Here is a 15683-nt window from a genome sequence, read left to right as displayed (position 1 = left end):
TGGTGTTATATCCGCTAGGGTGGACTCCGTCTCTTTAACTCTGTTGGGCAATTTTTGGTGATCCGCCCTCAAGAGTCCTAACTCGACTGCAACTTGGTTGATGTCGCGCTGTAACGTTGTTTTTGTGACTTCGATTGCGCCCAAGATTTTGTCCGGGGTGAACTGGACTTTGGATTGCATAGGGTCCTGTGAATCTCCGCCCTTGCGCTCCACTGATAGTGCACGTTCCATGATTTTATTTTTGTACCGGTTCTTGGGGGACATCGCAAGTACGGGGCTTTGTTTCAGTAAGGTCTGCGTGAGGGATTGTCTACCACTTCGGTTCCCCCTCCTTCTGCAGCTTTTGGTGGTAACGCGGTCTCACCTTCCTTACCGTGATGCAGTTATCCCGCTCACTCCGACACAGCTCTCCTGCCGACTACTTGCCCTGCGGGGTCAAACGGTACACTGTGGCCTGGTCGCATTCATCCCCCCCCAGTCAGTCCAAGAACCCACGTCGCTGCCTCCGGGCTCCTCACACCCCAGTTCCTGGCGGCCGCCAGATCCCTCCAATCTGTATTTCACCAGGGGCTACAGCACCTATCCTGATATCGTACGGGCAATGGGGTCACGCCCCCCCCCCCGCTGGCCACTTCGCCAACCAGTGTCCGGACGCTCTCCTTCTGGCCTTTCAGGTTTTTTCTTATTTTTCTTTTAGTTTCCTATATATATTCATATATATAATTTTTATTTTTTTTAATGCTTCAAGCACGGCGCCCCCTCTGTTTCCTGGGGGCTAGCGCAGCCACCGATGTTTCGCGCTGCGCTCCTGCACAGCGCGAGTCAGCGCTCCCAGGCTTGGCCTTGCTTGGACCCCTGGGGCCCAGTCCTCCTCTCCGCTCTCTTACTGGAGCCGTGCACAGGGAAGCCTCGGGCTCCCCCGCCCGCGCCGACATTCAGGAGCGAGCTGCTGGCCTCCCCGCTCCTCCTGCAGCGCTTCTCCTCACTTGTGTTTCTCGGCGGCCCAGTCTGTTCGCTCCCGGGCGCGCCCAGGTACCTCCGCTCCCAGTCTCCGGGGCGAGCACCAGGCCGCCGGCGACTTCCGTCTCCGCCGCTGCCGGGATCCTCCCTCGGGCAGTCGAGATGGGCTCCACTGCCCCCCTGCCGGGCTCCCAGTGGCACACCCGCCGCAGTCCGCGCGGGCAGCCCCGAGATCGGGCTTCAATCGACGGATGATTCGTGGGCCCCTCCGGAGCTAAGATTTTATGCAGCCGCCATCTTTGGCTGCGCAGCCACGCCCCCAAGTGACTGATGCTCATAACAACACTCTTAGCCACTGCATGGCTGTTGTGAAAATCAACTGCGGGGGGTTACTGGGCAAAAGAAAGTTGTGGTAGCCACTGATTTACCTGTAGATTGCTTACTAGGCAATGATTTGGAGACATCAGCTTGGGCTGAAGTGGAGTTGGAGGCTCATGCAGCAATGTTGGGCATTCCTGAGCATATCTTTGTTTGACAAGGGCTCAGGCCAAGAAGCAAAAAGGACAGGGAAACTTGGATCCTGGAACAATGGACCAAGTGCTCCCAAAAGCTAAGGGTAGAAAGGGTAAATCCTTGCCCACTATCCCTCCCTCTCCAGAAGATTCCCCTTTTGAGGAAGAGGAATCCTCTCCCTGTGCAGAACCTACACCAGATGAGCTGACAACAGACACTGCTGAGCTTTTGGGTGCAGGGGGCCTGCTAGGGAAGAGCCGAGTGTGGCACAGCAGACCTATCCCACACTAGAGGGTTTAAGACAGCAAGCTGTCAAACAGCAGAATGGGGATGTCACTGATAGCCATAAGGTGTATTGGGAAGACAACCTCCTTTATATAGAGCCAAGGGACCCTAAACCTGGAGCTGCCAGGAGATTGGTTATTCCTTTGCAGTATAAGGAGTTTTTTCTAACCTTGGCACATGACATTCCTTTGGCTGGGCATTTGGGCCAGAGTAAAACTTGGGACAGGCTTGTTCCTTTGTTTCACTGGCCTCACATGACAGAGGATACCAAAGAGTTTTGTCACTCTTGTGTGACCTGCCAAGCCAGTGGCAAGACTGGTGGCACACCTAAGGCCCCCTTAATTCCACTCCCAGTGTTTGGGGTGCCCTTTGAAAGGGTAGGGGTTGACATAGTTGGCCCCCTTGACCGTCCAACAGCTTCAGGCAATAGATTCATCCTTGTGGTAGTGGACCATGCCACTAGGTGTTCTGAAGCAATTCCCTTAAGGACCACTACAGCTCCTGCAGTGGGAAAGGCTCTCCTGGGAATCTTTTCCAGAGTGGGCTTCCATAAGGAAGTGGTGTCAGACAGAGGTAGTAACTTCATGTCTGCATACCTCAAAGCTATCTGGAAGGACTGTGGTGTAACTTATAAGTTCACTTATCACCCACAGACAAATGGCCTGGTTGAGAGGTTTAATAAAACTCTCAAAGGTATGAATATGGGACTCTCTGAAAAACTCAGAAGGAGATGGGATGTCCTGTTGCCATGCCTCCTTTTTGCTTACAGGGAAGTACCCCAAAAAGGAGTGGGCTTTAGCCCCTTTGAACTCCTCTTTGGGCACCCTGTAAGAGGTCCCCTTGCACTTGTGAAGGAGAGTTGGGAACAACCTTTAAAAGCTCCAAAGCAAGACATTGTGGACTATGTACTTGGCCTAAGATCCAGAATGGCTGAGTACATGAAAAAGGCAAGTAAAAACCTTCAGGCCAGCCAAGAGCTCCAAAAGCAGTGGAATGATCAGAAGGCTGTCCTGGCCCAGTACCACCCAGGACTGAAGGTGTGGGTATTGGAGCCTGTGGCCCAAAGAGCACTCCAGGGCAAATGGAGTGGACCCCATCTCATTGTTGAGAAGAAGGTTGAGGTTACCTACTGTAGACCTGGGCACTGCCAGGAGTCCCCCTAGTATGACAGGGCTGACTTAACCCTGCTCATGGCAACTGATGAGGGACAGGAAGAAGAGAGTGATCCTCTCCCTGACTTCTTCTCCACCATTGAAGCTAATGGATTAGTGGAGGGAGAGGTGCTTGCAGATTCCCTTACTGCTGAGCAGAAGGACAACTATGTAAATCTCCTAGGCCAATTTTCTGACCTTCTCTCACTGATACCAGGTACCACTACCTGGTGTGAGCACACAATCAACACTGGAGACAGTTTACCTGCCAAAGTAAGATTTATAGGCAGCCTGACCATGTCAGGGATTGCATAAAACAAGAGGTACAAAAAATGCTGGACTTAGGAGTGATTGAGCCTTCAGAAAGCCAATGGGCTAGCCCAGTGGTTCTTCTCCCAAAACCTCAAAGTAAAGATGGTAAAAGAGAAATTAGGTTTTGTGTTGACTACAGAGGTCTCAATCAAGTAACCAAAACTGATGCTCACCCTATACCCAGGGCAGATGAGCTAATAGATACACTGGCTTCTGCCAACTATCTAAGCACTTTTGATTTAACTCCAGGGTATTGGCAGATGCAATTATCAGAAGATGCTAAACCCAAAACTGCATTTTCCACCACTGGAGGGCACTATCAGTTCACTGTGATGCCCTTTGGTTTGAGGAATGCACCTGCCACTTTTCAGAGGTTGATGAACACAGTCCTGCAAGGTTTGAAAGCTTTTAGTGCAGCATATCTAGATGATATAGCTGTCTTTAGCTCCACCTGGGATGAGCACCTGGTCTACCTATGGAAAGCTTTGGAGGCCCTGCAAAAGGCAGGCCTCACTATCAAGGCTTCAAAGTGCCAGATAGGGCAGCTCTGGCCACCTATCTGGGCCACCTGGTAGGCCACCTGGTAGGTGGCCTACCAGGTGGGCCACCTGGTAGGTGGGGCCACCTGGTAGGTGGGGAACAGATTGCACCACTGCAGGGGAAGATCCAGACCATTATGGAATGGGGTCCCCCTACAACTGCCTAAAGAGGTATTGTGGACATCTAGCTGTCAAAAGGCTTTTGATGAGCTCAAACAGACCATGTGCTGTGCACCTGTCCTAAAAAGCCCCTGTTACTCCAAGAAGTTCATAGTCCAGACTGATGCTTGTGAATTAGGGGTGGAGGCAGTGGTATTGCAGCTTAACACGGAGGTCCAGGATCAACCTGTTGCTTTTATCTGCAGGATGTCGACCCCTAGAGAAAAGCGTTGGTCTGCCATAGAGAGGGAGGCCTTTGCTGTGGCCTGGTGTAGGAGGCTGGCCTGGTTTGTAGTGGGTACCAAGGGGTACTTACACTCTGTACCAGGTCCAGTTATCCCTTATTAGTGTAGAAGAGGTGTATCTAGCAGCTTAGGCTGGTAGAAGGTAGCTATAGCAGAGCAGCTTAGACTGAACTAGGAGACATGCAAAGCTCCTACTATACCACTGGTGTCATATGCACAATATCATAAGAAAACACAATACACATATATACTAAAAATAAAGGTACTTTATTTTTATGACAATATGCCAAAAGTATCTCAGAGAGTACCCTCAGTATGAGGATAGCAAATATACACAATACCAAAAATATGCAGTAATAGCAAAAGGAAGTAATGCAAGCAATGTAAAGTTACAGTAGATTGCAATAGGAGCACATAGGTATAGGGGCAACACAAGCCATATACTCCAAAAGTGGAATGCGAATCACGAATGATCCCCAAACCTATGTGAGCTTGTAGAGGGTCGCTGGGACTGTAAGAAACCAGTGAGGTTAGAAAAATAGCCCACCCCAAGACCCTGAAAAGTAGGTGTAAAATGCACCTATATTCCCCAGAGAGCACAGAAGTCGTGATAGGGGAATTCTGCAAGGAAGACCAACACCAGCAATACAACAAAGGTGGATTGCCGGACGAGAGTACCTGTGGAACAAGGGGACCAAGTCCAAGAGTTGCGACAAAGTCGAGATTGGGCAGATGCCCAGGAAATGCCAGCTGAGGGTGCAAAGAAGCTGCCACCGGATGTTAGAAGCTGTGGATTCTGCAAGAACGAAGAGGGCTAGAAACTTCCCCTTTTGGAGGATGGATGTCCCACGTCGTGAAGAAGCTTGCAGAGGTGTTCCCACGCAGAAACACCGCAAACAAGCCTTGCTAGCTGCAAGGGTCGATGTTAGGGCTTTTGGATGCTGCTGTGGCCCAGGAGGGACCAGGATGTCGCCAATTGCGTGAGGAGACAGAGGGGGCACCCAGCAAGATAGGGAGCCTCACAGAAGCAGGCAGCACCCGCAGAAGTGCCGAAACAGGCACTACGAAGAGGAGTGAACCGGAGCTCACCCGAAGTCACAAAAGGAGATCCCACGACGCCGGAGGACAACTCAGGAGGTTGTGCACTGCAGGTTAGAGTGTCGGGGACCCAGGCTTGGCTGTGCACAAAGGAAATCCTGGAAGAGTGCACAGGAGACGGAGCAGCTGCAAACCACGCGGTACCCAGCAATGCAGTCTCACGTGGGGAGGCAAGGACTTACCTCCACCAAACTTGGACTGAAGAGTCACTGGAGTGTGGGAGTCACTTGGACAGAGTTGCTGAGTTCCAGGGACCACGCTCGTCGTGCTGAGAGGGGACCCAGAGGACCGGTGATGCAGTTCTTTTGGTGCCTGCGGTTGCAGGGGGAGGATTCCATCGTCCCACAGAGATTTCTTCGGAGATTCTAGTGCAGAGAGGAGGCAGACTACCCCCACAGCATGCACCACCAGGAAAACAGTCGAGAAGGCGGCAGGATCAGCGATACAAGGTTGCAGTAGTCGTCTTTGCTACTTTGTTTCGGTTTTGCAGGCGTCCTGAGCAGTCAGCGGTCGATTCCTTGGCAGAAGGTGAAGAGCGAGATGCAGAGGAACTCTGATGAGCTCTTGCATTTGTTATCTAAAGAATTCCCCAAAGCAGAGACCCTAAATAGCCAGAAAAGGAGGTTTGGCTATCTAGGAAGGAGGATAGGCTAGCAACACAGGTAAGAGCCTATCAGAAGGAGTCTCTGACGTCACCTGCTGGCACTGGCCACTCGGAGCAGTCCAGTGTGCCAGCAGCACCTCTATTTCCAAGATGGCAGAGGTCTGGAGCACACTGGAGGAGCTCTGGGCACCTCCCCTGGGAGGTGCAGGTCAGGGGAGTGGTCACTCCCCTTTCCTTTGTCCAGTTTCGCGCCAGAGCAGGGCTGGGGGATCCCTGAACCGGTGCAGACTGGCTTATGCAGAGATGGGCACCATCTGTGCCCATCAAAGCATTTCCAGAGGCTGGGGGAGGCTACTCCTCCCCAGCCCTGACACAGTTTTCCAAAGGGAGAGGGTGTAACACCCTCTCTCTGAGGAAGTCCTTTGTTCTGCCTTCCTGGGCCAAGCCTGGCTGGACCCCAGGAGGGCAGAAACCTGTCTGAGGGGTTGGCAGCAGCAGCAGCTGAAGTGAAACCCCGGGAAAGGCAGTTTGGCAGTACCCGGGTATGTGCTAGAGACTCAGGGGATCATGGAATTGTCTCCCCAATGCCATTGCATTGGGGTGACAATTCCATGATCTCAGACATGTTACATGGCCATGTTCGGAGTTACCATTGTGACGCTATACATAGGTAGTGACCTATGTGTAGTGCACACGTGTAATGGTGTCCCCGCACTCACAAAGTCCGGGGAATTTGCCCTGAATGATGTAGGGGACCTTGGCTAGTGCCAGGGTGCCCACACACTAAGTAACTTTGCACCCAACCTTCACCAGGTGAAGGTTAGACATATAGGTGACTTATAAGTTACTTAAGTGCAGTGGTAAATGGCTGTGAAATAACGTGGACGTTATTTCACTCAGGCTGCAGTGGCAGGCCTGTGTAAGAATTGTCAGAGCTCTCTATGGGTGGCAAAAGAAATGCTGCAGCCCATAGGGATCTCCTGGAACCCCAATACCCTGGGTACCTCAGTACCATATACTAGGGAATTATATGGGTGTACCAGTATGCCAATGTGAATTGGTAAATTTAGTCACTAGCCTGTTAGTGACAAATTTGGAAAGCAGAGAGAGCATAACCACTGAGGCTCTGGTTAGCAGAGCCTCAATGAGACAGTTAGGTGTCACACAGGGAACACATACAGGGCACATACTTATGAGCACTGGGGCCCTGCCTGGCAGAGTCCCAGTGACACACAGACTAAAACAACATATATACAGTGAAGTATGGGGGTAACGTGCCAGGTAAGATGGTACTTTCCTACACAACCCCCCCCCAAACGAAGGACAATAAGACTAGCCATGACCGGATGAGTCTTCATTGTCTAAGTGGAAATATCTGGAAAGTCCATCTGCATTGGAGTGGGTACTCCCAGGTCTATGTTCCACTGTATAGTCCATTCCCTGTAGAGATATGGACCACCTCAACAATTTAGGGTTTTCACCTTTCATTTGTTTTAGCCAAAGTAGAGGTTTGTGGTCTGTCTGAACAATGAAGTGAGTGCCAAACAGGCAAGGCCTCAACTGTTTCAGTGCCCAGACCACAGCAAAGACCTCCCTCTCAATGGCAGACCAACGCTTTTCTCAAGGGGTCAACCTTCTGCTGATAAATGCAACTGGTTGATCCTGGCCCTCAGAATTCAGTTGTGATAAAACTGCCCCTACCCCTAATTCAGATGCATCAGTTTGAACATTGAATTTCTTGGAGTAACATGGGCTTTTTAGGACAGGTGCAGAGCACATGGCCTGTTTGAGCTCCTCAAAAGCTTTCTGACAGCTAGCTGTCCACAATACCTTTTTATGCATCTTCTTACTAGTGAGATCATTAAGAGGGGCTGCTATGGAGCCATAGTTTTTAATGAATCTCCTGTAATACCCTGTCAGGCCTAAGAAGGCTCTCACCTGGGTCTGAGTTGTAGGGGGAACCCAATCCATGATTGTCTGGATTTTCCCCTGCAGTGGTGCAATCTGTTCTCCACCTACCAGGTGTCCCAGATAAACCACCTTTCCCTGCCCTATCTGGCACTTTGAGGCCTTGATAGTGAGGCCTGCCTTTTGCAGGGCCTCCAAAACTTTCCAAAGGTGGACCAGGTGCTCATCCCAGGTGGAGCTAAAGACAGCTATATCATCTAGATATGCTGCACTAAAAGTCTCCAACCTTTGCAGGACTGTGTTCGCCAACCTCTGAAAAGTGGCAAGTGCATTTTTCAAACCAAAGGGCATCACTGTAAATTGGTAGTGCCCTCTTATAGTTGAAAATGCAGTTTTAGGTTTAGCATCCTCAGCCAATTTGATCTGCCAATACCCTGCAGTCAAATCAAAGGTGCTAAGATACTTGGCAGATGCCAGTGTATCAATGAGCTCATCTGCCCTGGGTATAGGGTGAGCATCAGTTTTTGTTACCTCATTGAGACCTCTGTAGTCTACACAAAACCTCATCTCCCTTTTTCCATCTTTTGAGTGAGGCTTTGGTACAAGCACCACAGGACTCGCCCATGGGCTTTCAGAAGGTTCAACCACTCCTAGATCAAGCATTTTCTGAACCTCTTGTTTTATGCAGTCCCTGACATGGTCAGGCTGGCTATAGATTTTACTTTTGACAGACAAGCTGTCTCCAGTATCAATTGTGTGTTCACACCAGGATGTGGTACCTGGCACAATTGAAAAGAGTTCAGAAAATTGTCCAAGGAGATTTATGCAGTTATCTTTCTGTTCTGCAGTCAGACAATCTGCCAAAACTACTCCCTCCACTAAAGCATAATTTTCAGTGGTGGAAAAGAGATCAGAGAGAGGGTCACTCTCTTCTTCCTGTCCCTCATCTGTTGCCATGAGCAGGGTGAGATCAGCCCTGTCATAGTAGGGTTTTAGGCGGTTGACATGAATCACCCTAAGGGGACTCCTGGCAGTGCCCAGGTCTACCAGATAGGTAAACTCACCCTTCTTCTCAACAATAAGATGGGGTCCACTCCATTTGTCCTGGAGTGCTCTTGGGGCCACAGGCTCCAATACCCACACCTTCCGTCCTGGTTGGTACTGGATCAGAACAGCCTTCTGGTCATGCCATTGCTTCTGGAGCTCTTGGCTGACCTGAAGGTTTTTACTGGCCTTTTTCATGTACTCAGCCATTCTGGATCTTAGGCCAAGTACATAGTCCACTATGTCCTGTTTGGGAGCATTTAAAGGTTGTTCCCAACCCTCCTTCACAAGTGTTAGTGGACCTCTTACAGGGTGTCCAAAGAGGAGTTCAAAGGGGCTGAAGCCCACTCCTTTCTGGGGTACCTCCCTGTAAGCAAAAAGGAGGCAAGGTAACAGGACATCCCATCTCCTCCTGATTTTTTCAGGGAGTCCCATTATCATACCTTTGAGAGTTTTATTAAACCTCTCTACCAGTCCATTAGTCTGTGGATGATAAGGAGTGGTGAATTTGTAGGTTACACCACATTCCTTCCACATTGCTTTCAAGTATGCAGACATGAAGTTGCTACCCCTGTCTGATACAACCTCTTTAGGGAAACCCAACCTGGAAAAGATTCCCAGGAGGGCCTTTGCCACTGCAGGAGCTGTAGTGGTCCTTAGAGGAATTGCTTCAGGATATCTTGTGGCATGGTCCACAACCACCAAGATAAACCTACTGCCTGAAGCAGTAGGAGGGTCAAGGGGGTCAACTATGTCAACCCCTACCCTTTCAAAGGGGACCCCAACCACAGGTAGTGGAATAAGGGGAGCCTTTGGGGTGCCACCAGTCGTGCCACTGGCTTAGCAGGTCACACAAGACTTGCAAAAATCTTTTGTGTCCTCTGACATCCTAGGCCAGTGAAACAGGGGGACAAGCCTTTCCCATGTTTTGATCTGGCCAAATGCCCAGCCAAAGGAATTTCATGTGCAAGAGTTAGGAGGAACTCTCTCTACTGCAGGGGAATGACCAATCTCATGGCTGATCCAGGTTTGGGTCCCTTGCCTGGGTGTACAAGAGGTTGTCCTCCCAGTAAACTCTATGTGAGTCACTGACATCCCCATTTTGCTGTTTGACAGCTTGCTGTCTGAGACCCTCTAATTTGGGACAGGTTTGCTGTGCCACACTCAGCTCTTCCCTGGCAGGCCCCCCTCCACCCAAAAGCTCAGCAGTGTCTGCTGCCAGCTCATCTGGTGAAGGATCTGCACAGGGAGGAAATTCTTCTTCCTCAGAAGTAGAATCACCTGTAGAGGGAGGGATAGTGGGTAGGGATTTACCCTTGCTACCCCTTGCTTTAGGGAGCACTTGGTCCATTGTTCCAGGATCCAAGTTGCCCTATCCTTTTTACTTTTTGGCCTGAGCCCTTGTCAAAGCAACAATATGCCCAGGAATGCCCAGCATTGCTGCATGAGCCTCCAACTCCACTTCTGCCCAAGATGATGTCTCTAAATAATTTCTTAGTAGACAGTCTACAGGTAAATCTGAAGCAACCACAACTTTCTTTGGACCAGTAACTCCCCCCCCCCCCCCCTCCCCAGTTGAGATTCACAACAGCCATGAGGTGGCTAAGAGTGTTGTTATGAGCGTCTGTCACTTGGTACTGCTGACCAAGTAGGTGTTGTTCAGGGTGCACCAGTTTCTCTATCACCATGGTAATACTGGCACCTGTGTCCCTGTAGGCCTGAACCTCAACATCATTTATTAGGGGAAGTTGCTTGTAGTTCTCCATATTAAGGGGACAATCAACCAAGGTGGCCAAATCAATGGCACCTTCAGAGACTAACACAGCCTCTGTGGTCTCCCTAACAAGACCAACCCCAACTACATTACCAATAGTGAGCCCAGCTACTGCCTTAGATTGGCTATTTGTAGGTTTGCTCCCACCACCACTGCTATTACTAGGGGCACTAGAATTTACAGTAGGGGTTGTGGTAGTGGGAGGTTTGGTGTTTTTCTTTGGACAACTGGCATCAGTTGTCCAATGGCCTTTGACTTTACACAAATAACACCAAGGCTTTTTAGATTGATTATCGGAAGAGGATTTGGACCCACCACCCCCACCAGAGGATTTTTGTGGGCCTGATGAAGACTCAGTTTTACTTTTAGCCCCTCCCTTGTCAGAAGACTTACCATCCTTCTTCTTGCCATCCTTGTCACCCCCTGTATGAACTTTTCTGGTTCACTCTTGTTCTGACCCATTTGTCTGCCTTCCTTCCCAATTCTTAGGGAGAGGTCAGATCTGAGTCCACTAGATATTGGTGTAACAAGTCAGACACACAGTTATTCAGAATATGCTCTCTCAGAATAAGATTTTACAGGCTTTCATAGTCAGAAACTCTACTGCCATGTAACCACCCCTCCAAGGCCTTCACTCAACAGTCTACAAAGTCTGTCCAGTCTTGTGAGGACTCTTTTCAGGTGTCTCTGAACTTAATCCTGTATTGTTCAGTGGTTAAGCCAAATCCATACAGGAGTGCATCCTTCAAAACTGCAAAATTGTTAGCATCACTTTCTCTAACAGTAAGGAGCCTATCCCTACCCTTTCCAGTGCAAGATAGCCACAATATAGCAGCCCACTGCCTTTGAGGGACCCCCTGTACCATACAGGCCCTCTCAAGTGCAGCAAACCACTTGTTGATGTCATCCCCCTCCTTGTAAGGGGGGACTATCTTGCGCAGATTCCTGGAATCATGCTCGCTAACAGGATTACTATCAGGAATACTACTGCTGCCACCATGGGGTCCAAACCCCAATCTCTGTATCTCCTTCTCGAGGTCTAGGGATTCCCTATCTAAGGCCAGCTGTTGCTGTTTAAGTTTCAGTCTGGTCTCTTCAACCCTCAACTTTTTGAATTCCCTTTCTAACAAGTTATCCTCAGGGTGAGTGGGTTGGGAATGCTTGGACACAGAAGACAAATTGGAAACAACAGAGTGGGATCTGTCCCTAACTGACTGAACCCTAGCAACTTGGCCTCTAGGAATAAAGACTTCCCTACTGTGATGGGAACCTCCATTACTCCCAACATTGCTGGGTGTCCTGCTTTGGGGCAGATCCTGTTCAGAACTCTCCCTACCTCCCTCAAGGAGATCCCCTGAGTCAGATTGGAAACCTTCTACTAACCTCTCATTTGATGTGCCTGCGTGGGACTCATCATTTACAATAAGCATGTGTGACGGGCTAGAGCCTGCGTGCCCGCACATGGCTATCACTTGTGCTGACTCTGCCACTGCTGGCCCGAAGCTTCCTGGTCCTGCTGCCTGTGATTGGTCGATCGTTCCGCTGCGGCGGGACGCCAGTCGGTCAAAGGTACCTGTGTCAGCACTTTCGGTGTTCAGAGGCGGGAAGGAGAGAGACGAGGAGCAGAGCTCGACTGTGAACCAGCAGCGGAGGTACCCTCTGGGTATCGGAAGAGTCACTGAGAGGCGATTCCAAGACGACCCTGTTCCAGGCGACCGGGAGGACGAAATGCAGCATCCCGCCACGCTCCAGGAGAAGCGTGGCCATTCAGGTGCGTGGGACTACGTCCCTGAGAGACTGTAAATAAGAGAGAGAACGGAGTGGAGTGAAGAGGGGCGCACGGGGATACGGGGAGGGGGAATAGACAAACACCGAGGAAACTGAAAGGCACGAGCACTGGGGAAATAGGAAGGGAAAAGAGGGAAACAAATGAGGAGAAGGGAGAAACACGAGAACTTACCGACAGGCACCATAGACTACCGTTACCTTTAAATGAGACAGCCGAAACCCAAGCACAGAAACGGCTGGATACTAGAGGAAAACAGAAAGACAAGAAAGATTAGGAATCAGAATAGTACGGAAACAACAGACAAGTACGGGCTAACCTGAGACAAGAAGTGTAACTTAACAGTGCCAAGAACAGAAAGACAGGAATCGTAGCGACATTGTATAAGAAACAAGATAACATTAAAAGATCACTTACAGCTTTTATTATTTTCTCTCCACATGCGCTTCCCGTGGAAAGACCTGTGAACAAGAGAGAGAGAGAGAGACGAGTAAAGGAACGGAACCTCAAGAACACCCCACCAATTAAAGCCCAGCTTCGCAAAGACTGAAAACAAACCTACCTGTATTCCACCATATACCATATCATCAATAAAAATCCTTCGTTTTAATCCTATAATGCAGTCTGGAGTGGTTCCTCCATCCCCACACGGTGACAGCATGTTAAATAGAAATTATTTTGTAGGGTTCTTTCCTATCACTAAACCTCTTTCTAAGCAATGACTCCTTAGGCTCTTGTAATTCAAATTGTCATAAGTGGTATTGACCATTTTAAGAGTAGAGTCTTCTACAGACACGACAGAAAAAGGTTTAGAAATAGTGAGAAGGAAGAAGAAGTTTCAGAACTTTTTTAATAACAGAGAAAAACTTTTTTTCTAACTTTTAGAAAACTTTTAGAAGTTTAGGGAAACTTTTCAAAACTTTGTAAAAAGTTTAAGAGGAGAAAAGCAAAATGTTTTGGTTAGGTGTACATACACTGAACTGTTTTGTATATTATTCTCTTATGAAAAGTACACAATGACAAAGTGGTAAGTAGTTACAAGTACTTATCCCACCGCTGCACAACCAATGTAGGAGACTGGCCTGGCTTGTAGTGGGTACCAGAGGTACTTACACCTTGTGCCAGGTCCAGTTATCCCCTATTAGTGTAGAAGAGGTGTTTCTAGCAGCTTAGACTGATATAAGGTAGCTATGGCAAAGCAGCTTAGGCTGAACTAGGACACATGTAAAGCTCCTACTATACCACTGGTGTCACATGCACAATATCATAAGAAAACACAATACACAGTTACTAAAAATAAAGGTACTTTATTTTGATGACAATATGCCAAAAGTATCTCAGTGAGTACCCTCAGTATGAGGACAGGATATATACACAAGATATATGTACACAAACCAAAATTAGGTAAGTAAGAGCAAGAAAAGTAATGCAAACAGTGTAGAATCACAATAGGTTGCAATAGGAACACATAGGTATAGGGGCAACACAAACCATATACTCCAAAAGCGGAATGCGAACCACGAATGAACCCCAAACCTATGTGAGCTTGTAGAGGGTCGCTGGGACTGTAAGAAAACAGTGAGGGTTAGAAAAATAGCCCACCCCAAGACCCTGAAAGGTAGGTGTAAAGTACACCTACTACCCCCAGAGAACACAAGAGTCGTGATATGGGGATTCTGCAGGAAGAACAAACACCAGCAATGCAACAACAGTGGATTTCCGGACCTGAGTACCTGTAAGACAAGGGGACCAAGTCCAATAGTTGCAACAGTGTTGAGAGTGGGCAGGAGCCCAGGAAATGCCAGCTGAGGGTGCAAGGAAGCTGCCACCGATTGGAAGAAGCTTGGACTTCTGCAAGAAAGAAGAGGACTAGGAACTTCTCCTTTGGAGGATGGATGACTCACGTCGCGATTAAGCTTGCAGAGGTGATCCCACACAGAAAGACCGCAAACAAGCCTTGCTAGCTGCAAGGGTTGCGGTAGAGGTTTTTGGGTGCTGCTGTGGCCCAGGAGGGACCAGGATGTCGCCACTTGGAGGAGGAGACAGAGGGGGCGCCCAGCAACTCAGGGAGCCCTCACAGAAGCAGGCAGCACCCGCAAAAGTACCTAAACAGGCACTTGGAAGGAAAGTGAACTGGAGTCCACGCGAAGTCACAAAAGGGAGTCCCACGACGCCAGAGGACAACTCAGAAGGTTGTGCACTGCAGGAAGGAGTGTCGGGGACCCAGGCTTGGCTGTGTACGAAGGAAATCCTGAAAGAGTGCACAGAAGCCAGAGCAGCTGCAAATCACGCAGTACCCAGCAATGCAGTCTAGCGTCGGGAGGCAAGGACTTACCTCCACCAAACTTGGACTGAAGAGTCACTGGACTGTGGGAGTCACTTGGACAGAGTTGCGGAGTTCAAGTGACCACGCTCGTCAGGCTGAGAGGGGACTTAGAGGACCAGTGATGCAGTCTTTTGGTGCCTGCGTCAGCAGTGGGAAGATTCCGTCAACACACGGGAGATTTCTTCAGAGCTCCTGGTGCAGGGTGAAGGCAGGCTGCCCCCAGAGCATGCACCACCTGGAAACAGTCGAGAAAGCCGGCAGGATGAGGCGCTACAATGTTGCTAGTAGTCATCTTGCTACTTTGTTGTGGTTTTGCAGGCATCCTGAGCAGTCAGCGGTCGATCCTTTGGTAGAAGGTGAAGAGGGAGATGCAGAGGAACTCTGGTGAGCTCTTGCATTTGTTATCTGTCGAATTCCCCAAAGCAGAGACCCTAAATAGCCAGAAAATGAGGTTTTTGCTACCAGGTTAGGAGGATTGGCTACCAAGAGAGGTAAGAGCCTATCAGAAGGAGCCTCTGACGTCACCTACTGGCACTGGCCACTCAGAGCAGTCCAGTGTACCCCCAACACTTCTGTTTCCAAGACGGCAGAGGTCTGGGACACACTGGAGGAGCTCTGGGCACCTCCCCTGGGAGGTGCAGGTCAGGGGAGTGGTCACTCCCCTTTCCTTTGTCCAGTTTCACGCCAGAGCAGGGCTGGGGGATCCCTGAACCGGTGTAGACTGGTTTATGCAGAGATGGGCACCATCTGTGCCCATCAAAGCATTTCCAGAGGCTGGGGAGGCTACTCCTGCCCAGCCGTCACACCTATTTCCAAAGGGAGAGGGTGTTACACCCTCTCTCAGAGGAAGACCGTTGTTCTGCCTTCCTGGGCCAGGGCTGCCTGGACCCCAGGAGGGCAGAAACCTGTCTGAGGGGTTGGCAGCAGCAGCAGCTGCAGTGGAGACCCCGGAAAGGCAGTTTGGCAGTACCAGGGTACT

The 15683-nt window shown here is 49.7% G+C and overlaps 1 protein-coding gene across 6 annotated transcripts in view; it reads right to left on the bottom strand.

The window, feature by feature from the left end:
- The window catches only part of LOC138250021 (nucleoside hydrolase-like), a 283783-nt gene that overhangs the window by 163259 nt on the left and 104841 nt on the right, over positions 1 to 15683 (bottom strand). For 2 of the 6 annotated variants that reach the window (XM_069204372.1, XM_069204373.1), the window contains exons 3-4: positions 12796 to 12839; positions 12553 to 12623 (exon numbers count right to left, since the gene is read on the bottom strand). The exons of the other annotated variants lie outside the window; for them this stretch is intronic. In XM_069204372.1, the coding sequence (XP_069060473.1) occupies positions 12553 to 12623; positions 12796 to 12820 (96 nt within the window). In that variant the 5' untranslated portion in view covers positions 12821 to 12839. The remainder of the gene's footprint in view (positions 1 to 12552; positions 12624 to 12795; positions 12840 to 15683) is intronic. 6 annotated transcript variants of the gene reach the window in all.

The sequence above is a fragment of the Pleurodeles waltl genome, chromosome 8 (genome assembly GCF_031143425.1).
Source record: "Pleurodeles waltl isolate 20211129_DDA chromosome 8, aPleWal1.hap1.20221129, whole genome shotgun sequence".
Taxonomy (NCBI): Eukaryota; Metazoa; Chordata; class Amphibia; order Caudata; family Salamandridae; genus Pleurodeles; species Pleurodeles waltl.
This window is presented reverse-complemented; position numbering and strand designations above follow the sequence as displayed.